The 23,971-nt window shown below is 52.6% G+C and overlaps 1 protein-coding gene across 1 annotated transcript in view; it reads left to right on the forward strand.

Annotated features, from left to right (window-relative positions):
- LOC122373703 (semaphorin-1A-like) overlaps positions 1–23,971 on the forward strand; it is a 59,236-nt gene that overhangs the window by 25,697 nt on the left and 9,568 nt on the right. The window contains exons 2-6 of the mRNA XM_043352017.1: positions 11,486–11,582; positions 15,998–16,112; positions 17,740–17,850; positions 18,469–18,559; positions 19,409–19,513. Of these exons, the coding sequence (XP_043207952.1) occupies positions 11,486–11,582; positions 15,998–16,112; positions 17,740–17,850; positions 18,469–18,559; positions 19,409–19,513 (519 nt within the window). The remainder of the gene's footprint in view (positions 1–11,485; positions 11,583–15,997; positions 16,113–17,739; positions 17,851–18,468; positions 18,560–19,408; positions 19,514–23,971) is intronic.

Below are 23,971 nucleotides of genomic sequence, written 5' to 3' on the forward strand. Positions count from 1 at the left end.
AATAGCAACTGCTTGTGCTAAATAAAGGGATGAACAGTGCGCAGTAGTGGGAATCAATCCTATGGACATTTTCGCCGGACTCCCGCGACCACAGCCTCTCAAACCGCTGCTGATTCGGCAGATCGCCACTACCATAGCAGATCTATCCAAACATCCCTTCCGACAAACATAGCCCCGGCGAGAAGCTGCCCACCTGCACTGCCAAGTGCCAGATTTCTCAGATTTGCCGATATCTGACGTAACCCTCGGAGCGGTAGTGATAGTTTTCACTGACGCAACGCGAGTGTTCCTCGCCGAGGGAGCATTGAGAGGCTGTGTGAGGAGCTCCTGCCGACACCAGGCCACCATTAGACAGATAGCGATCGCGGCCCGGGAGCCCCAGAGGTGTGCCGTGTTCCGGGCCAGGCTGCCGGTACCTCCTGCTGAGACCACCGTTCTGTCTGTCCGTCGCCGCACGTCATCATCAGGCCGACCCGGTGGGCGCGTTTCGTCATAATTCCTGTCTGCGAGTCTGGTGTGTTGGTTGAACACACTGATCTACATTGATTCACCGTCAGACACGTATATTTAGTTATTTCACGTCCATCTTACTGACAGCTCGACCTCGGCTGTGCTGGTGTAGACAGCTGCGGCTGATCGGTGCCCGACTGAAGGAGGAAGGTGATTATTTGTGTTGGGTTATGTATTGTTATGCATTGGCTGTGTTATGCGTTGCGTGGCTGGGGTGAGGCGTCCCTCTCGGCGCGCTGCTGGGTGCGCCTCTGCGGGCCGCCTCCCGCTGGGAGCGCCGCTGCCACCGGCGGCGCGGGGTCACGGCCGCAGCCGGGGGCGGCGGTCATTCTGGACCTGGGGCTCGCCACGCGTGCTGCTGCTGCTGCTGCCGTTGTGATACCCGACCTAATACATCACAAATGGAGACGCTGCCTTTCGACCTAACATTGGCGCGGTCAAGGTAAGCTCATTTACGCTCCCTACTTTTGAGTTATGCTTGTTTAAACAATAACCGTTTTAGCAGCTCTTATGCTATCGATTTACGATAGATGAGCTCTTAGCCTACGACCTGAAATTTGGAAAAGGTGCAGTCGTTCTCGACCCAGATTTTGCTGATTTCAGGTCGATTATGTTAGGCAAATATTAAATCACGCTGAGGCACTGGCAGCGCCTACAGCTCATAAAGCACAGATAGCGTGGTCGTTTAAGACACGATTTTCAAATTATCTGGTTTTGTCATTGCAAAACGTATCGTTGGGCGATACGATCATAGGGCTATATAGCGTTGTCGTTGCACGACACGATTTTCAAATTACCCGTTGGTCATTGCATACCGTATCGTTGGACGATACGATCATATTTATTAGTCGTCGATCATACACCGCCCAAAATGGCGAGTGAACTGTACTTAAAAATTCACAGCACAACAAAATTTAGCGGTCGCAAGGAGGAAAATTGGGAAACGTGGATTTCCCGTTTTGAGACGCGTTTTGGCGACTTGGAGGGGGCAAAACTAGCAGCTGCCCTGCTCGACTTGCTGGATGGTGCTGCTTTGGACATTTGCGGGAACTTGGACAAAAGAGCCAGGAGCGACTACAGGGAACTTAAGGGGGTCCTACAAGAGAAATTCGGATCTAGTTGCGACACGCGACGGGCTCGGGCTCAGTTGCGTCTTATCCGTCAACTGCCTGAAGAGAATATAGAGTTATTCGCGGATCGCGTCCGAGAACTTACAAATCTGGCACACCCGGGGTTATCCAGAGAACAGGTGGATCATATAGCGCTAGATCACTTCCTGTGTGGTCTGAGCGATCTTAAGCTTCAAGAGAAGCTGCACAATGACCACACTGTGCTGTCGCTTCAAAAAGCGGAGGAAGTTGTCCAGAGACTTTGGGAAAAGGACCTCACTCTCGCCGTTATGCGGGCGTCCGCCGGTCATGACACGGCTGTGGCAATTTCGTCTGAAGAAGCGCAATCTATCGAGGGTGGACAGGCACCAGATATTCTGACCATTCTTGGAGAACTCCGGAGTGAGTTGAATGAAATGAAAGTCCAGCTGACCGAGCACCGCAAACCGACCGGCAGTAGACGAGGCGTTTGTTACCTGTGTGGCGATACCGCCCACTTCAAACGTGATTGTCCGCAGTTTTCAAACCGACATAAACGGACAGCACGAGCCGCTACCCCGAGGGCAAAACTGAGCGCGATTCCGCCCGGTATTCCCTGCCAGGGTTGTGGACGGTACGGGCACGCGCTACCCGAATGCTGGAGAACGCCAGTCGCAGCAGGGGGCATCGCTCCCTCGAGCCCCGCACGCGACATATCTGGCGCTGTGGAGAATACTCCGGCAATGCCGGGGCAAGAACCAAACACCAAGCGCGCTTCTGTCATCAAAATCGAAGTCGAAGGGCGCAGCGTATGGGCCCTGGTTGATTCTGGAGCCGACGCATCAATGATCGGACAAGAATTCGCCCAGACGGTCGTACCGAAACACTCGTCCCGCAGAGGGCATTTTGGAGCAATAACTCAGGCGGGTGGGCAGAGAATACAGGTCACTACACAGGCAGAAGTGTCATTCTCCATACAGGCTTTGCAATTCATCCAGCCTATGCTGGTAATTCCAGGTCTGATTTACCAAGTCGTTCTCGGCCGAGACTTCTGCTGCCAGCACAAAACAGTGCTAGACGACAAGGCAGGGGTCTTCAGGGTCGGCAGCCTGGAGATTCCACTCCCGACATACGCAGAGCTACGACCCCAGCGCGCCAGGGTGCTAACATGCTCGCCTGTTACAATACCGGCAAAGTCTCAGACGCTCGTTCAGGTCGACGTCGAGATTCCAGACGGTGGTGTCAAAGTCACCAAGGAAGTCAATTGGCAAGGGGTGCTCGAGCCACAGCCCGTGGGGAACGAGCAAGAATGGAGAATCCCTCGCGTGGTCACCGCGGTGACGAGCGAGGCCAAGGTCCCGGTTCAAATCGCAAACATCGGGAGTGAGGCAATTACGATCCCTCCAGGTACAGAGATAGGACTTTTGTACTCAATCCAGGAGAATGGGAGAGGTATTTACGACATTCCAGACACATCGGTTGCTTCAGCCGCAGTCGACGAGGGGACGATCGATGAACTCATGAAGGAGCTCAAACTGGAGTCAGCGGTGCTCTCAAAAACGGGAAAGGCTTCATTAAGGCAGCTAGTGATGGAGTTCAGTGATGTTTTTAGCAAAGGCGAAGCAGACATCGGAAAAACGACTCTCCTTGAACATCAGATCAGAACTGGCGATGCACCGCCAGTACGTCAACGGCCACGACGAATCCCAGTAAAGCTGAGAGAGGAGGTGGAACGACAAAAAGAAAAGATGCTTGAAGAAGGGATCATCGAAGAAAGTTCCAGCCCTTGGTGCTCACCAATTGTCCTGGCGAAAAAGAAAGACGGCAGTTTCAGGTTCTGCATCGATCTCCGAGCAGTGAACTCCGTCACACAAAGCTTGCCAGTTCCCTTGCCGAGGGTGGACGAGAGCCTCGACAGCCTCGCCGAAGCAAAATTTTTCTCAACTCTCGACATGGCGTCAGGTTACTGGCAGGTTGACGTCGCCGAGAAGGACAGGGAGAAGACTGCTTTCAGCACAGGAAAAGGTCTCCACCACTTCCGAGCGATGCCGTTCGGCCTGAAGAACGCAGGAGCGACGTTCCAGCGGCTGATGGAGCTGGTGCTGGCTGGAATGGACTCCAAGAGCTGCCTCGTCTATATCGACGACATAATCGTGTTTGGAGAGAGCGAACGAGAACATCTAAAGAACCTGGAGGAAGTATTTCAAAGGATAAGAGCAGCAGGAATGAAGCTAAAGCCAAGGAAGTGCTGCTTGGCTCGAGACGAGGTGGTGTTCCTCGGACACAAGGTGGGAAGGAGAGGCGTCGAACCAGACCCAGCCAACATAGAGAAGGTGCGCAATTGGACTAGACCGCGAAAAGCAGAAGATCTAAAGAGCTTCCTGGGACTGGCAGGATACTACTCCAGGTTCGTTCCAAACTATTCCGACCTGGTGCGTCCAATCCGAGAAGCCGCAGAAAAGAAAGGTGACCTCGAGTGGACTGACGAGCTCAGAGAAAGCTTCGATAACATCAAGGCACAGCTGACGTCTCCTCCAATCCTAACCCTGCCGACATTTAAAGGGGAGTTCAGGCTCGCAACTGACGCCTCAAACACTGCGGTGGGAGCTGTTCTCACAGAGATGGTCGATGACGAAGAGAGAGTCGTCGCGTATGCCAGCAAAGTGCTAAACAAAAGCGAACGACGATGGCCAGCGTACGACAAAGAGCTGTGGGCGATCGTGTGGGCCATCAGACATTTTCGTCACTACCTCGCGGCCACTAAATTCACTATCACGTCCGACCACAAACCCCTAAAAAACATCCCGAAATCCATCAACGTTGACGGCGATGCCACTGGGAGGAGAGGTCGATGGGCCGTTGAGCTCAGCACGTACGACTTCGTCGTTGAGTACCGAAAGGGTAGTGACAACGGCAATGCCGATGCTCTGTCGAGGCCTGTCACCGACTTCACCGATCCAGCAGTTGATGCAGGAGTCAGCGAGCTCTTAACGGCCAACCACAAAGCCCCTCGGGAAGAAATTACCCTCGGGAAGCTAGAGCTGGAACAGGATCTGGACCCCGTCCTGAATGAAGTCAAGAACTGGTTGGCAGCGGGGAAGCTACCCCCAAGGAAGGAGCTCAAGAAAAAGAGTAGCTCTCTACGAACGATGGCTCGTTTTTTCGACCAGCTGTTCATAGATAAGGGCATCATGAAACTAAAGAGATCGGGCAGCGACAGCGATTCGGTGACGCTCCTCCCCAAAACGTATCGCAAGGTGGTTTTGGAGATGTTGCACGACGACGAGACTTCAGGCCATTTGGGAAAGACGCGCACTTTGGAAAAAGTGGCGGCTAGATTCTTTTGGACAGGGATGAGCAAGGATGTTAACCAGCACTGCGAAACATGCGAATTGTGTCAGAGGAGGAACGAACCAACGCCAAAAATGCAAGCACCAGTCCAAACAGAGACATACTCGAGACCATTCGAAAGAGTGGCCGTCGATATAACCGAGATGCCAGTATCCGCACGTGGAAACAAATACGCCCTAGTCATTATGGATTATTTTACCAAGTATGTGACCACATATGTCATGCCAAATCAAACGGCTGAATCAGTTTCCGAGTGCATGTTCGATTTGGTACTGCACCACGGGGTACCGGAGCGCCTCCACAGCGACCAAGGCCGACAGTTCGAATCGGCCGTCTTCCAATCACTCTGTAAGCGAATGGGCATAGAAAAGACTCGCACATCACCTTATCGGCCAGAAAGCGACGGAATGGTAGAGCGATTCAATCGGACGCTCAAAGACATGTCATCAAAATACATCAAGCCATGTGGGTCCGACTGGGACGATCGTTTGGCGTCCCTTACATTCGCCTACAACACGTCCAGGCACTCGGTGACCGGTTTCACGCCTTTCTTTCTGGTGCACGGACGTGAAGCTCGCCTTCCCGTCGATGAGCTATTCAGAACACGTCAGGAGGTTTCGATGGTCGACACCTACCTAGAACACAGGCTTCGTCTGCTACGCCATGCACATGAAGAAGTCCGTGAAAAAATCGAGCAGGCAGCGGCCAACATGAAGGATTCCCGCGACCAGTCAGCACGAGAGACACCGTACACGCCGGGTCAGAAGGTCTGGGTGAGGGACCACACCACTTGTCCTGGAGGCAAACGCAAGCTGGCATTGCACTACAAGGGACCAGGGACTGTGATAGAGAAACAAGGTCCAACTGAGGAAGGAGTCACGTATAAGGTCAGTATGCCTGGTGGGAAGGTTATCAGGATACACCATGACCACCTGAAACCTGTGAAGCTGCGAGGCCGGGATGACGATGAGGACCGCGCGGCTACGCCCCAACGGCGAGAGCGGCGGACAGACGACGGGCACACCACTCAGAGTCAGGACCCAAACATTATATCTGAGAGCAGTTCCCCGCTCCCTGATTTCGTTTGGAGTTCTGGTGAAACTGTCACGGAACAACCGTACATGCCCGCTAACCGTCCATACGTGACACGATATGGACGGATTTCCAGGCCACCGGCTAGATACCCTGACCCGTAAAAAAAAAACATGAAAGTCCTCATGTCGTTCGAATAGTCTTCAGATTGTGAGATCTCCCTTAACAGGCATAAAGTTGATAAATGTATGTGAGTTAGTTATTATCGTCACCCGTATGGTTTGCCCTGAACTGATCGTTACCGACAGGCATACGTCGCTTGGAGGCCACCGAGAAGTTCGAGGCGATGCTCGCACGTTGAAGGCGCTCGTTTTCCGACACCGCAGACGGCGCTCGATTCTCGACGCCGCCGCCTGCGCACACGGCGTCGCATACGCCGACGGCGCGGGGTTCGCCAGCGTGGTGGACATCATCACCAACATGCTGTCGCTGAAGTGACACCTCCATGTGTACAATTACAGCCTAAGGCGCTATTTATTTAGGGGGGAGATGTGTTGGGTTATGTATTGTTATGCATTGGCTGTGTTATGCGTTGCGTGGCTGGGGTGAGGCGTCCCTCTCGGCGCGCTGCTGGGTGCGCCTCTGCGGGCCGCCTCCCGCTGGGAGCGCCGCTGCCACCGGCGGCGCGGGGTCACGGCCGCAGCCGGGGGCGGCGGTCATTCTGGACCTGGGGCTCGCCACGCGTGCTGCTGCTGCTGCTGCCGTTGTGATACCCGACCTAATACATCACAAATGGAGACGCTGCCTTTCGACCTAACATTTGGGCGAACCTGCCGGGACTGGGGCGACCCAGATTGCCGCTCAGGCCTGTAAACCCGAACTGCGCTCTATTGCTGCCCGAGTTATACGCTATTTTGCTACCCGAGTCCCTGACATGGTGATTGAAGTGCAAGATCCGTACCTGCTTCAATACAAAGATCAATCATTTGCCGTTTACTTCCACCGGAGGGAGCCCTGAACTACCGTTCGGCTCAAACACTCTGCATTGATTGAGCCGGTACTGAATAGGCTGCCCGGCGGCGTACAAACTTTAGTGCGTTCAACTTCAAGGCTTGCGTCGAGGTCACCCGAGGTCAACCGATTGGCTCTTTGAGCTCAGCATGACTGCAGCACCGGCTTCTGATGAATGAAGGACAGCCCGACCTCGCACTAAGGCTCCCCGCAGCCGACACTGCGCCACGGCGCTTATTGAGTCATTTCGACGGACCGCAGTCACGCCGCTTTGCTGTCAGAGGGTTACTGAGACTCCTCTGGTAGGGTTCTGCGACTCGTCTCGTCGGTCACCGTGCCATGAGATGCACGACTCCCCGCTGAGTAGTCCAATGTACCGCCCTCTTCCGGAAAACCTCCGCGTGCGGGGCGGCCGGGGCCCGCGGGAGGCCATCACTCCGCGCTGATCTGACGTCTGGGGCAAGGCCTGACCCCAGTCCCTGCCCCCGCCCGTGACCTCGCGACCTCGGCTGCCGGCGGAGGCTAATGGAGGTTCACCCGGCCCGCGCCAACGCACCCCTCCGCCGTCAGCATCGACTACCCAAATAAACAGACGGGCCGCTTTGACTGTGCCGGTGGGCCGCCCGGCCGGCCCCCTGCTCATGGAAGGCACGTTCAGCAACCGGGTCCGACTGGGGCTGACTTGACCGAAACGGCCTGATCAGAGTGCGCCACCTGATCGAAATGAATTTACCGGCTACGCGATTAGGACCCTCTAAAGTCCACTACAGAAAAAGGAAATTGCATGCAAAATAACGGAAAATAAACTAATAAGAGGGAATGGAAAGTGAAACTATTTGCGGCAGCTCGACTACCGCAGAAGCTATACAGCTCGAACGATTAAGGCTGTGTGGATGTGTGCCAAGGCCATAACTCGTCCCTTGGCCCTGGTTCATTTATGGTGTATGCCTTTAATTACACCTTTTTACGCTACATGACCACCATATGCTGCCAATACATCGATATGGCCACCGGCGGTACAGCAGCTGCGATAGGCGCTGATGGAGTGAAGTGTCCAGCGGACCATTATTCGATAAAATACTAACCTCGGGAATGGATTTTAACGTGCGTAACTTCAGGCCGCCATCACGTGCAGGTCGTTTTTCTCCCGACCAATGTTCCATAACTGTACCATTCTCGCGTTTAAAGATAACCTTATTGGTTTAAGATAGTGGCGCCAGAAACCTTGTTGATACTTGTCCAGATGCTGTCGAGATAACGGGGCCATTAACTTGCTTGTACGGCTTCATTTGAGCGAGTCTTGGTCGTACCATAACTTGTGTGATATTAATGACCTTCCACCGCCTGGCTTGCTTAATGGGTCCAGCCTCAGCCGTGTGTACTTATCAATTTGAGCCTTATCAATTTCATCGCTCTTATGGGTATCACGAAATTTCATTTAACGAAATGGACGGTCTGAATATTAGCGGAACTGCAAGACCTTAGATAAAACGCCCAAACCCTGCGCTGGCAGTTGTACTCAAGATTAGTTACTGGTTTTACCCACATTTGAGCTGTCAGGAAATACCTGATATTTTTATGCATACCACTCTGATAATATCTCCACCAGTCCTTCATCAAAGATGACAACGTGTCTAATGAATCATCTTTGGCTTTGCCACCACGACCTATCCAACCAGCGCGGAGCGGAGTGGAGCGGTACTGCTAGAATGGAGGCTGATTTAAAATGATCGAGCTTCTGTGCATCTAATAGAGAGCGCATAGAATTCCAGACAATTCGTCAGTCTGGTCATGCTGGTCAGTGGTCAGTCATCTTCAGACACCACGCCCTCGTCCTGTCCGCAGTTCGGCCATGCACTCAGACGGCCGGCCGCCGCCCGGTGGACCGAGGAAAACTGCCGTCGCCCACGCCAACCGGTGCCCACATCGCGCTCTGATTCTCATGCACAGCGGTACTTACTGCATTCCTGTGGTGGCATGTGCACTGCATGCTTTCTAATACATACACAAAATCGTTCAAACAATCCATTATTCTCGCAATAAAGAAACCGCGGCCATGTCATGGTGCACAAATCAAGGCGTTTGTGTAGCCTGCAAGTGAAAAGTCTCGTGAGAATTCCCCGGATTCGTGGGTAATAATGTCCACGTCTGTCGTGGTGTCTATTTTGACACCAGACGCTGTTGGCTGCATGGCGAAGGCGTGCGCTACCAATAAACCGGTTATCAGGGGACACCTGACCGCCCATCAAACCATCCTTTCCTCCTCTATCCTCGGCCCATGAACGGGCCATCAGAGGGCACCTGGGCCGGTCCGTCATTGGCGGCCGAGCGCCAACATAAAAGGTGCCGCGTGGCCACCCCAAACCGGGTCAGGCAGGCCCGTTCCCATGGCTGCAACCCGGTCAGGGTCGGCGAGCGGCCGGCGGGACGGGCTGGCCGGTGAGATGGCTGCCCGGCGGGGCTGGTCCTCGGCGGCCCCTCGCCCAGCCACTCCCTGTAGGTGCTCGGTCCGTCCCCGCCTGTTAAGCTGGACAAGAGCCCCCTGTCAGCTTCCTGAGCCGTGCACGGTGAGCGGTGACGTCAGGGCTATCACAGTGACACACACCTGATGACAGCTGACACCCCTCCCCCTCCGGGAGGGGCCGGCCGACGTCAGGGCTCATCTCTCATTCATTGACAGGCTGGTAGACAGCGGGGCGCCTTCTCGGCTAACCAGCCATCTGTCCGTCTAGCCTGCAGCTGTATCCAACTGGTAACATACCCAGTACCCACCCATGCATTGAAACCACATTTGTAATGCAAAACAGAACCGGCCCCATTAGTTCTATTCAAAGGCATGCAGACACCCGTTGATGTGTTCGAGGAAGGCCTCTCTGTGTTAACCCGCGCCCCGCTGGGGGGGGGCAGAATCTGCCCCCCCCTCCCGTTTTTCGCCAATAACTTCTAAACGCGTTACGCCAGCGACGTCAAACTTTCGGTACCTTATCATACATCAATTTGACACGTTTCCTGAAAATTTGAGCGAAATCCGTCGGATTTTTTTTTTGAGAAATTGACGTTTTAGTGACGTCATGTTCGCCATTTTCGCCTCAAAAACGGCAAAATTTCAAACGCCGCTAACATCTTCATTTTTAAAGGAATCAAGACGTAACAAAAAGGTTATACGTGATTCTACTTTGTCTATCAAATGGCTATCTCGGTTTTTTGAGAATTTTGGATTTTGGCCCAAAATTTTTCAAAAGACTGACTTTTTCGGGAAAATAATTATAAAATCCAAAATATTGAGTGTATCGAAAAAACCGGAATATATGTCAGAGAAGTTGTCTATGTGCACCTACATACCAATTTTTAGAAGAATCGGTTAAAAAGTGTGGGAGTTATTCAAAATTTTATGACGTCACGACACACAAAAATTTTGAAAAATGATTTTTTTGGAAGTTCTAGACCTTGTACGGAAACAAAAATAGCACCATTCGATTCGCCGTGAAAAACTGCATCAGATAGACACCTTTTTAGGCCTTAACAACCAGCTTCAAAATTTGACCTCACTTGACCTGACCTTGACCTGACCTCGACCTGAAATTCATCCAGAGATGGTACATATCACTTATTGAGTGTGCCTATTGAATTCTATGAGTAAAATGACCCATAAAACATGTGTCACACATGCCCTTTTCTATAATTTGTTTTTGGTGACCTGACCTGACCTGACCTGACCTTGACCTTGACCTTTGAATGACATTGTATGCAACGAATATTGTCTTGGTAGTCTAAGAACACGTTATGGGCAATCAGTCTCAGTCCATTCTTCGGCAACTACGGTGCAAGGCCGATACTGTAGAAATTTGCATTTTGTACCCTTGACCTGACCTTGACCTGACCTCTGACCTACTTAAGCAAAAAAATTTGGGCTCTTAAGATCCGCCTTGTTGAGAGCTTTCGATTGCCGTTTTCCCCGTCTTTCTGCGACCATTGGTTCGTAAGTTAGACAGGGGGGGGGGCAGAATCTGCCCCCCCCCCCAGCAGGGCGCATATGGCTGAATAGCCCAGCGGGGCGCGGGTTAATTTGCCGGCGTGTATGAGTTTCAGGGACCGAATTCCACTGTGTAAATATGACCGTGCCGTCTGACCGTCCTGCCGCCGGGCTGCGATAGGAGGGGCTGGGTCGAGGTCTCCGCCTACCCCCAGGACAGGACCACTCCTTACATCTCGTCGGCCTTTCCGACCTGATTAGCCGGTGTCCGTGGCAGGTGCCCACCGCCGGACACCGCCCGTCCCCGCCGGTAATCACAGACCTGGCGTCAAATACCGGCGTAAATACACCGCTGAACGCAGCCGGCGGCCGCCGAACGCGCGCCAGTGTTTTGAAACGCGCGCTATTAACGCGATTTATGCCCGGTTTAATGCGTTTTAAATCTGTTAAAACGTCGATACATTTCGGTAAATGTGCTTATTATGCAAGTTTGACTAATGTGATGATGGTCTGATTTCAGATGAGGAGAGCGTTCTGAAGTTTTCCGGCAATCTCTCGCACAACGATCACTTCAAATTACTGGAGCGGGACGGCAATTCACTTCTAATCGGCGCCAGGTAAGAGGTTTTAGAACGGCGAACCCACCGTCTATGGCTGGCTCAGACACTGGATTGTGTAAATATCCCGAGGTGTAACGTTTAAATGCTTAACAACACTCTAATAAAAAGATTAACCAATATCACATGGATGTTACCAAATATTGTAAAATGCATAGGTACTAAAGTTTTCGATAGTATGATTCGTGTGAGTTTCATCATAATCGTTTCACCCACTTCGCCTCATTCGCCGTACTGCCATGTTTTCACCACATGTATCTATTTGTTTCGCTTCGGTTTCTCATGTAGCGGCTTAGCAGTCACGAGGTGCCAGGCTGAACGTTTCCTGGACCTGTCGGGCTTCCATCGAACACCTGTTTGGTGTAATCACGCGGCGCTCGTGGAATGTGCGGTCTGAGGCTTTGTATGAAGGAACGGCGCCGCGGGAGGCTCCTGATGGCACGGGTCACCAAAAGGTCACCGGTAGCCACGCTTCACCGCGTCTGCTGTACCCCGTGTGAACGACACGTCTCTGAGACAGCTGTCGCCAACCTGCAGGCGCCTTTCGGTCGTCTCTCGGTGGATCTGTCGCTTCTTGGGTTATCCTTCAGTTTCTCCTCAGTCATCCGAGACTTGCTCTCGGTCGAGTCTATATGAATCTGTCGCTTCTTGGTTCTTCCACAGCCGTCACGGGCCGCGGTTGTCCCTCGGTTTCATTTTTCGGTCATCGCGCGGGCGGTCTCTCGACTGTCTCTCGGTCTCGGTCTTACTGGGGTCAAGTGATGTGTCGCACAACGACAGCCACCGGCTGGTCGGGCCGGACTGGTCGGTGCACTCAGCCATCTCGTGCTGACTCCTCTCCGGCCGGGATTATCATACACAGCGCGGCACGCCACGAGCCAGCTTTTAGCGGCGCACCCAGCCCGGGCGCTTAGACTGAGCTTAGCGGGCCAGTACGAGAAAACACGAGATGAGCCCGCTGTCGGCCGGAGGACCACCTCGGTGAGGCGGTGGCTCGGCCGTTGGACCGTCCATGGCAGCGCCCTGTGCCAGAGCCCCAAAGCCCCACGCCGGCGCCGCCGCGCCGCAGCAACCAGATGGATGGACGGCGCGTCACCATGTGCGTGTGCGTGTGGCGTGTGCGCGCACCGTTTGGCGGTGATGATGCAGGCTCGAATGGGGAGAGGAAGGAACAATGGACTGAGAGGTCGTCCAATTGCCCTCCTCCGGCCCGCTCAGTATTGGGCGCGCTGATTGGTGCCACTGATGGACCAGAGCCGCTCCCGGCAGACACGGCGCGGCGGTGGGAATGGGAAAGGGCGGGATGATAGAGGAAGGGTTATAGGGTGGGGATCAAAATCCAAAGAGATATGAAGCCGAAACGGCCGCTTGAAAACCCCCGGAGGAGCTGTCGCGTAATCCGCCCAAGTCCATAATAACGCGCTTTTCACTATGTTCAACGTCTTTGTTCAGCGTCTCATTCATTTGTCAAGAACGTTGTTACCGTAAAGTGGGGCTATTTGAAACGGATTTTACTGTTTTTGGACTCTCCCTTCAAAACGGTTGATATTTCCTATAGCATGTAAATTGGAAAAACGTAGTTCTCTGTAACCGCTTTCAGATAGGTCAATTTTGGTTCAGCTAGTAACCATACATAAATTTATTTTTTTAATTGAAGCCTGTTTCAAATAGCCCCATAGTGTGGGGCTATTTGAGACAGTTTTAGTTGCAAGGAAATTGAAGAAAATTGGTCAAGCTAGGGATAATTCTTTTAAAACCATGCGATTGGAAATTAAATTTTGATACTTCTGGCAAAAAGTATTTCTTTCAACTACAGTTATATAACCCTTATAATCAAATTTTTCGTTTTTCGTTGGACATAGCATTTCCGTCTGCTAAAAAATTGCATTACTTTATGCTAGGGCTGTCATAATATGATGTGATCCTAAGCTCTAAAAATCACAGGATGATTATCTATGACTATTTCTAAGTAAACGATAGTGAAATTTTCAAATAAAGTTGTTGTGTTTATGTCTGGCGGCGTAAAACATATAGGCCGAAAGTTGGTGGGGCTATTTGAGACAGGCTCGCTACTGCATTAAACGCACCGTAATGCCTTAAAAAAGGGAAAGCAGTTTCCAAAATGGTTGAATGAATGATATGCATGATCGATTGCTCCATTGCACATCTACCTGTGAAGAAATAACAGAAAAAGGTCAAATGGTTTTGATTTTATACCGATTTTGCTAGATCACTGCTTGTTGTATCGAATGGCCGGTTACCGCACTGCATCAAGTACGCGTACTGAAGGCTCACCTAACAGTAAGTATGTTAAATAACCTTCAATGGTGCTTAATGCTTATGGTCAACCAGAGTAGACATGGGTCGATTACCGACCACGTCAGTGACTGATGAAACACATTTTATGCACATTGCACATATTCATGATAAAGGTGACTAATATCGTCACATGGTCGTATTAAGTTACCGTAAATATTGCTTGCTGCTAAAAGTACCATGAGCCCATGGCCGATTCATCGGTGTTCCTTAGGTCGAACGTTTGATACACCTTAGGCAGATGACGTTAAGTCTTTAGGATGCATCATATCACCTGTTTTATGGCCTTGGGATCACAATCATCAGCTGTATTTGGTATACGTTGAGGTTTGACGAGGTGGGTATCATCGGGATTCTGAGACATCGGGTTACACAATCACTACTACCGCTAACAATATATAATGTATTCATGTAAAATGTGCTTAGCCCATAAGTAAAACGATAGTAACGATAGATTCGGTTGCAAGGTTTTAAAATTTTAACCATGTTAAGCTGCAGGTAGGGGCGCTTTTCGTATAACTGAAATTGTGGTTTTTCTGTATTTCTCATTTAATGCCAAATTTCTTTCAAAATTTTTCAAAATTTTCAAAAAACCCTATCCATGGAATTCATTGTAAAATTCCACATCAGCTTAAGCAAAAATTGATCAAAAATATCAAACGGTTTTAATTTTACAGCAATTTTACTAAGCCACTGCCGTACTGTCTCAAATAGCCCCACTGTCTCAAATAGCCCTAAAAATCTCAAAAAAATAACTTTACGGTACTTAATTTGTTCATTCTGACTTAATTTGAACATAACTTCACATAACACGACTCTTGCCAGCTTTCATCATTCATGTTTTGGTTGCAATTTGCATGCACTCCCTGTGCAAGTATACGGGGAGCATGGAGGCAGAGGACCACGCTTATGTTGTCGACCACCGGGTCAGCGGGTTTACCAACGTTGACGTGTAATCACTTCTGTATTGAGTGCTTCATCTACTGCAGAACACCGCCGCAGTAATTGCCGGCCTGATGTATTTGTTAATTTTCCTACTGAGTCATTATTGAGATGGGAGCTATAACTCTGCAGCACTGCCGGCCGCCGGACCTGACATATCTCCATCGTTACACGGTAATCGCCCGGGGGCGAATTCGGGCCAGCTCCAGGGGCGTGTCCCGGCCTCGTGGGCGGCGGCCTCTCTCTTCTGGGCCGCCCTTCTACCGACTGGCGCCCGCTACTCATTGCCATTTGGGCGTCCGGTGTAATCAATCAGCCGTCAGACAGGGATTCAGACTCGAATCTCGCCCGGCCGCTGTCAGTCAGCGCCGTCCGAGTGCCTCCGCCGGGTCTCTGCTCAGCTCACCGGTCCCCCGCCAGGGACCGGTGTGGTCCGGACCAGCGCTGGACCGGTCCAACCGGTCCGCGGTGCCGCCGCTCAGCGCCCGCTCAATGCTAGCCGGTCGGCTTTTTTCGCGTGGCGACTGGCCGCGCGCGGCGCCGGCCTGAGCAGGACCCTGGCGCGTGGCGCCGGACTCACGTGAAGTAATCTTGACTGGACTTACCCAGGGGTTCCGTGGATAGCCCAGGGGGCTGAGGTATTGGGATAACTCGGGGTCCAGGATGACTGGATGATTAGAGCGATCTTCTGAGGCGAGAACACGAGGCGTCTCAAGTCGGGGACCCTGGGGCTGAAGTGAACGGCGTCCGTGCGCGGTTCAGTCTGACCTACGGGGCTGAATTGTATCCGTCAGTGACCTGACTGCTGTCCCCCAAGACCACATCTTCGGGGACACTGATACGATGGCGATGCAGAAGCCCATTGCGCATATGCAAGCATTTATTGTTGATGATGTATGAATGATCGATGATCCAGTAAATCTGTCCTAACAAATAGGGCGCTCGATAGCCTATTTGAGCTAAAGCGCTCAACTAGAAACCTTGGCTCAGCCAAATAGACATGCTCGGAGCAAGATTATGCCAAATCGTGTTTCTTTGTTTCCTTCCTGCAGAGCCGTGAGTGTTGGACTATCTGTTGCGTTGCATGTATTTAATTCCATCAAACACAAAACAAGCAGTTCTTAAAATGTCTGACACAGCGCCGTCTTCCCTCACAGGAACATCGTGTTCAACATCAGTCTGACGGACCTGACGGAGCGGCGCGATGAGCGACTCGAGTGGCACTCGGATCCACAGGACGTCCAGCTCTGCATCATGAAGGGACTCGACGAGGTAATGCATCACGTGGCCCCTAACCTCTGCATCTAACTGCGACTCTAAAGTTCACTCGTACGCACTGAATCCCTGCAGTTTGTCATTTTTCCATAAACAATCGATAATGCGTATATGTTCCGCCGGCTAAACGAGCGGTGACCACTGGAGTTTGAACTGTTTCCTTCTGAGCTCGGAGGTCGGGGTCAGTGTTTCCACTGATGTGCCAACGACCTTTCTCCACGCTCACTGTGACCGGCGGTCCGTGAGTCCTCACCCTCTGATCGGTCGGTGTTCCCGGACCATCGCGTCGGTCCCATGGTCCCAGAGCCGGCGGTAGTCCTCTCAGCGCGTCCAGGGGAACCGTCCGCTCGGGCTGTGTCCGCTCACCTGTGCACAGCGGACGTCCGTCGGTCGCCCCGGCATGGCTCGGCACCGCGCTCCGCCGATCCGTGGTGCCCTTCTTCGCCTGCCCGCTCCTAGAGGTCACCACCTCTCTCCTCGCCATCTCTGGCTTTGTTTGATCCCTCTCAGTATCGGCGTTTTTGCTCGTAACTGGTCCGTAGTGCGTTATTTCATTTCCTCGCCGGCCAGCAGTGTTTTACAGGGTCGTAAATAACGTTTACGGAGGGGACGGCCGTGGGTAATGGCCGGGGGAGAGCCGCTTCGCCAGCTCGGTGCGTACCTGCGCCGCTTTACCTGCCGCTTTACTGCCGGTTCTTGTTAGTCCGCAGCCGCCATGGGAGGTCGGCACTGCGCCAGGTCGGGCTCTGGGGCAGGTCGGTCGGCCAATTCACACTTTATGGATCAGGTATGCTGCAGTGTATACTACTGCGTCTGCAGTGAAATCTCACGAAGTCGTACTCGTCCGTCTGAACTTGAAGGGCCAGGGATTCAGAGCTGCGGGCTAGCGGGCCAAGTCTGCGTGTTGAGCGTGCAGTCTTCGAGTGTTTGGCGTACTGGCAGGCTCTACTGAAGCAGACATACAGACGCTCTCGGTCCTAAACCGCTGCCTGGACCCTCAGTGACCTTTTGAGCTCCCCAGCTCCCTTTCCTTCCGAATTGGCTCCCTGACCGCATTCTTAATTCTCTGGGCCTCCAGTCTCTTGATCCCTTGCTGGGTCTCCACATTGGGCTGCCCAATTCCTCTGCAGCTCTTATACCTTCTCGTTCAGCCCCGCTCTTCATGACCACGTGTCAATACTCCTGGCCTGCTGCAGCCACTGACGATATTTATAGGCGCAACACTGCGGCACAGCGGGCGGCCTGTGCCGCAGTAGGCCAGCGTGCGTGTCAGTGTCACTAGCGGCGTGTCAGTGTCACTAGCGGCGTGTCAGTGTCGCTGGACAAACGATACCATTCACGGCGACGGCAGGCTTTGTTTCGACACATTGTTGGCTCGCTGCACCACATGGCAGCGGGACATTGAGCCCTGCATTGTACGTCAGCACCTTCTATAGTGTTCGGTTGTGTGCTCGTTAGCTGTATTGTATCGACCACGTCATGTGTGTGGCCTCATGCCGACGTGCCTGGTGTATCGCTGACATAAAGACACACGAGCTGCTTCTATATGTCTCGTGAATTTTTGAAAGCCCACTTTGTTGTGTATTGTGTCTCACGCCTCTCCGCTCTTGTTTTCACCCTGCAGGAGGCGTGCCACAACTACATCCGTGTGCTGGCGAAGAGGGGAGACGAAGAGCTATTCGTGTGCGGCACCAACTCCTACAAGCCCAAGTGCCGCAATTATAAAAAGAACCCGGTATGTGTTTGGGCTGCTACAGAATATACCTAATGACGTGGCATCATCTCGATATCGTTTACTACATCCGTCGATCCGCGTTTTGAATATTCAGTATCAATAAATCAGTCTTCAGTACTTTTCATATTTACTTTAATGCCATAGTGCAACGTCTGCCTTCGGTATCCACTATCCAGAATATCTACCATTTCATGGGTCTGAATATCTGGTGTGTGTGGGGGCACGGTTGTCGGTCCACTGGTGACCGCAGTGGGTCGGCTCCATGCGGCCTCCCGCTCGTGGCGCGGCAGCGCAGGCCAATGTCTGACCTCGCAGATAACACCAGCCGTGTTTACTCTCCCAGCTGCAAACCGCGTCTCTGTGGGCCTCAGTTTGGGTCACTTCTGCGTACGGAGGCATGCCAGTCCCCAGGGGCCGGCCTGGTTCGGCGGATTCGAGTATAGCGGCGTTATAAGGGCGATCCATGCCGTTTCAGCGTACTGTTTTCACTTCTGCTGCTGAGAATGTGTCAGTGCGAGTGTAGCAGTGTGACATGCAGGGTTTATATTTGTCTCTGTTAGTCTACCTGTGTGCCTTTAACTACCCCGGTCCGGTACTTACGATGCTGTATCTTCCCAGGAGCTGGGTTACGTTCCCGACGGCAGAGAGCGGGACGCTCGAGGCATCTGTCCGTACAGTCCAAAACACAACAGCACCGTCACATTTGTCGGTAAGTTCCTCTCTCTCTCTCTCTCTCTCTCTCTCTCTCTCTCTCTCTCTCTCTCTCTCTCTCTCTCTCTCTCTCTCTCTCTCTCTCTCTCTCTCTCTCTCTCTCTCTCTCTCTCTCTCTCTCTCTCTCTCTCTCTCTCTCTCTCTCTCTCTCTCTCTCTCTCTCTCTCTCTCTCTCTCTCTCTCTCTCTCTCTCTCTCTCTCTCTCTCTCTCTCTCTCGGCGTCTCTCTCTCTCTCTCTCTCTCTCTCTCTCGCTCGCTCTCGCTCTCGCTCTCGCTCTCGCTCTCGCTCTCGCTCTCGCTCTCGCTCTCGCTCTCGCTCTCTCTCTCTCTCCCGTGGCTCTACCTCTGACCCTGAAGATTCGGCCAGTGTAACCAGCCAGCTCTCCAAAGACGCCGACTCAACTCACGGCTCACCTCTCTCAGAGACACTTTCTCTCCGCGGCGCAATAAGCGCTAATCTGAGTCGCCGGGCCCCTTGGTATCCCGCCGCGGATCTGCAAGCCATGCTCATGTCATTGCAGCACGGCACTCAAGAGCGATGGACACAGAGGCATGCGGCCACTTGCGCTGTTGATCGGCTCTGTTGCGCAAAGCGTCGGCCTTTCTCGCTATTATCATCATTTGTTTCGTGATTGAGCTGTTGGTCTTTACTATTTATAGTCACCGTGGTTTTAACTTTCGTTTGTTCTTTTCGACTGGTAGGTAGCTAATGGTTACGACTTACGATGGCTTTCAGCTAAGGGGCTACGATTGCAACCTCAGAGCTTACGATTGCAATCGTTGCTGTGAGGCTATGCTCAAGTGGTCGCTGCTTTACGTTCTGACGGACCATCCGTGCACGTTTCAGACGGGGAGCTGTTTACTGGCACGGTGGCCGATTTCGCTGGCTCTGATCCGCTCATCTATCGCCATCCGCTGCGCACAGAGCAGTCGGAGCTCAAACAACTCAATGGTAAGCTCAGTCTATGGTGTATATCAACACAAAGCGCCTGTTTCTTGATGTTCACATACAATACGTAGCTATATGTCTCCTCTGCATGTCTATCATCACGTCACCGGTAATTGTTCTGTCCCGGAGTATCCACCGAGCAATTTATGAAGGTCATAATTTATGGAGCACCTCGCACCTGGACCTACGGTCAGAGTCAACATGTCACCAGCAGACTGCACTGTCGCTTCATCGACCAGCGCCGTCGACATCGATTTGTTGCACCGCCATCAATGTTCACGCCTCCGTTTGACACGACTCGCCGAGTTTTTCCCTCGCTGGCGTGAATCGACGTGCGACTGATTTGTTGTGCCGTGTGTATTAGCACCTGAGCGCGCCAGATTTACCTGGCGATTCGTCGGAACTGGCGGCGCGCCGGTATGTCGGCCTGATCCCCATCACGGATTCGAGCGCCGATGCGGCCCGAGCGGCGCTCGTCGTCGGCGGCGCTCGCGATGACGTCTGGTCGAGTCCACCACGGGCGGGGGCTGCGCAAAAACCCTGCGTCGTGCCGACCATCAGAATGGCAGGCATGCTGCGCATTTTACCGCTCAGACGACCCGCACACGCGAATGTCCGGAACTGCCTCGGCGGCGTCCCGTGGCACTGCTCGGCTCTGGGAATGCTGATGAATAGCTAAATTCCCCCCCCCCCAAGCTGCACACGTCCACTGAAGCAGCTGGACGGTAAATGTTCGGTGCAAGGTTTTTACAGAGGCGTATCGATACCCATTTTGCACGGCACGCACAGTGGAGATTCCTAAAAAGGAGCTGAGGTTTCCGGCGGTATGGATCAGGTCGCGCACTGCCCACTGCCCACCTACACACGCCCTTGCATGAATGCATATAGCACATGCAAAAATGTCGCGTAGGAGCGAGTGCGACACACCATCCATGCCGGCCTCTTGGGGCCTACGTGCCGGTAATACCCGTGTACCACTATACCCCAGTACCATCTGTACTCGTGTACCACTGTACCCGTGTACCGTCCAGTCCCGTCATGTGCCAGCAGCTGCAGTAAATAACGGGCCCAACAGACCGAGTCTGGCAACAGAATACCTGCGCGGCCACCGACCATCCACACAAACAGATTTATCACCAGAAATGAACTGGGGAAATGAGCCCATAAATTAGAGGATGTAATGGCTCATACGCTCCTAAAGTGGAACATTCCCACGGGCTTATTCGAGCCAGATGCAATCATGGCCCACATTCTTCTTAGCCTTCCCCCATGAAAGGTCGCAGTAGAGATACCTATAGTGAAGTTAAGGGCGGTTGGCGCTGATACGGCGTTTGGTTTACTGTTATAGTGTTACGGTCTTTTGGGTCGAGCGAAACTGCGCGATAACGAATGCTTAGCGATAAATATGTCGGATGCTCCAGATAAAGCTCCCTTTACCGTCTACCACTACCATCTTCCATCTTGCTGTCTACCTTCTACCATCTACCGTCTACTACGTACTGTCTTGCCGTCTACCGTCTATGTACCTACGGTCCATCGTTTATTTACCATCTACCTTCTACCGTCTATGTATACCCTATACCGTTTTCCGTCTATACCGTCTATCGTTCACCATCTACCATCGAACAACTACCGTCTATTCTATCCACCGTTCACGGTCTACCCCACCATTTTATATTCATCATCCACCGTTCACCGCTCACATCCACCGTCGCACCGCTCATGGTCAGTCCAGTCGCGGGTTTACCCAGAACGTGTGTCTGCTAGCTAAATCGGCTGACGTAGAACAGTAGAAGGTCATCGGTCGGAGCCGCCCCATGCACGTGCCCCACTTCAAAGGAGGGCCGCGGAGGCACGTGCCACGGCGCCGGCCGCCCGTGACCCGTGGGACGGCACGTGGACGTGGGTAGCACGGCACAGAACGGGGAGTGGTATATGGGGACCGTCTAAGAGGGCTTTACTAGGGGCATCTTCATAGTACTGGGGCCGTATTCACGTCGACTTCGTAAGTCGATTTTCTTTCGTAAGTATAATTTGGTATTCACGTCGACACTTCTTAAGTTTTTATCGACGGAGTTCACGTGATTAAAAAATTACTTAAGAAGTGGGTCAAACTTGGAAAATTCTTACGAAAATGATCGACGTGAATACGGCCCCTGATCGCCATCACCGTTTACATTTTACAGTTCTGGACAGGGAGTCGTCGACGATGATTCTCTACAGACGCTCTGCCTTTGTGCCGAATCGAAACCGTTCTGCTGGAGTTATTGCACCTGAAAATATGATTTGTATGATTGCGCGCAACATATCTACTGAGTGCATTGGGCTGCATGTACCTATCTATGTACTGCTATACCCGAATTCATTTGTCCCGCTTTGACATCAGCTTTTGCCTTTTCAAAGGCAAAGGATATGAAAGCTCACCGCAGAGGAAAGACCGTTATAAGCCGATTTAGCCGGCTGGGATCAGGGTCACGATCCGTTACACTGGGACAGTGTCTTGTCTATGGTCTGCCGTTCAGTCGCTACTACACCACCAGTACCACAAACACTCATCGCTCGGCAAGATTGAAACCCTCCCCTGCTCGGTCCGCGCCGCCTCGGCATGCCATATGGAGCTCGTCCGAGCGAGTGATTAACTAAGTGCCGCCGATGAGGGACGATGTTTGCCGTCTGTGGTCCGATGACGCCATTACACCATCAGCCGGCCCCACATTCCGACGCTGACCGCCCTGTGAAAAACGCCACTGCGACGCGCCACTTCTATTCATCGCTGCGCCGCCGCTCGTTGGAGGCCGCTGCAATATAAACGGCCGTCTATTGAAGGGAATAAAGCAGGCCTTTCACCACGGTCACCATGTTGCTTTAGTGGACTGCGGTGATCGCTGAACGTTTGTCTGCCGCGATCACTCAGTCCAAAATGATTCCGAACTTCACTAAAACGATCCACCTCTCTGTTTTGCAGTCCAACCTTGCAATTTGTCTTAAATTCCATTTTCGATGGAAATGTTTTGCTACTTTTTCATTTAAGCATCAGTTGAGCCATTTTTCATGCATTTTTCATTAACAGTTAACACATCTTTAGCGTATCCATTTTCTTCCGTTTAGCGCTGCTGGCGTTCCCGAGGGCGGAGGCGGGGCGAGGGTGGGGGGTGATTCTGGCGGAAGGTGCGGGTGTCTGCCGCCTGTTTACACTCCCGTCCGTGTAAACGGCTGACGGTAGCCGGCGTGGCTATATCGGGCTCAGTAGGGGTAAACAGTGTCTGCCAGCCCCCAGGCGGAGCTACCCCGACGGGCGAGCTCGGCGACTATTCACCGATGACGGATAGTCGTCCGCCGCCGCATCCAACGCCCACCGTATTCACACGTAATACGCGTGTATTGACACCACCGTCACGCACGATTTATTTCTGTCCAATGCCATTTCATCGGACCGTGCCACTGGACAAAGAACGATCGACATTGATCGTGGTAGATGGTCGTGCATGGTTTTGTGTCACTGGGGCACGGGTCGAGTGGACCTACCACGCGCGGGGAGAAGCACCGACCGCCGGCACCGCGCCCTGATTTCTTAGGAAAGCGGCTCCTCATATAATCGACCACAGAATTTCGCTGTAATATCGTGGAGGAGCGGGAAGTGCGGTGGGAGCCGCCACCTGCCGGTGTGAGCGGTGGAGGCCGGTCGCCAGAAGCGCTCCGTCTCAGGTGTGCAGCCGCCGTCCGTCCTCTCGACCCTGCCGACAAGTGGCAGCGGATGTCGTCATCCACTAATTCCGGCCGCGCAGGCTGTCAATCGGACAACTTCATCATCTCGGCTTGTGTCGCTCGCCAGCGCGGCGTGGTAGTTTGATCGGCATTGTCTTCGAATCCGCAGCGCGCTGTATCGGACATTCCGTTTGACTAAGCCTCGGAACCGGACTGGGAATCACGTGTATTGCTGTGACACGCTCAGTCGCAACAATTACGAGGATTTCAATTGATTCAACATACCTGTATTATCTCTCATATTTATCATTGCATTATGCAAAATCAGTGCCTAACTGTTTTTGAAACTTGTTTTAATTAACTCACGAACCACAAAGCTTGTGCAATTACTTACATTCGATGGAGATCGTCAAAATGCGGCGCTTGTAACTACATATTGCATAGCACGTACACGTACTATACGCTCTGGACAGACACAATGCGACTCACGATCCTTCCAGCCGTCCGTGTGTTAGAGATTACGTACTAGCGAGGCCGTCTCCTACCCCCGTCAGCCCGTTTTCCCGCCGTGTGATGACGTGGATGACGTGTTGACGCGGATGACGTGATGCGGCGCCGACAATGGCGGCCGTCCTGCCGCCGTGCCGTCCTGTTTTCCTCCCAGCCGTCGACAGGCGGATTCGACTCCGACCAGCCCGCCAAGGACGCACACTCGGCCAGTCGCAAAATGCTGTTGTATTTGGCTCCGTACATAGG

The sequence above is a fragment of the Amphibalanus amphitrite genome, unplaced genomic scaffold (genome assembly GCF_019059575.1).
Source record: "Amphibalanus amphitrite isolate SeventyFive unplaced genomic scaffold, NRLGWU_Aamphi_draft 001538F_arrow, whole genome shotgun sequence".
Classification (NCBI taxonomy): domain Eukaryota; kingdom Metazoa; phylum Arthropoda; class Thecostraca; order Balanomorpha; family Balanidae; genus Amphibalanus; species Amphibalanus amphitrite.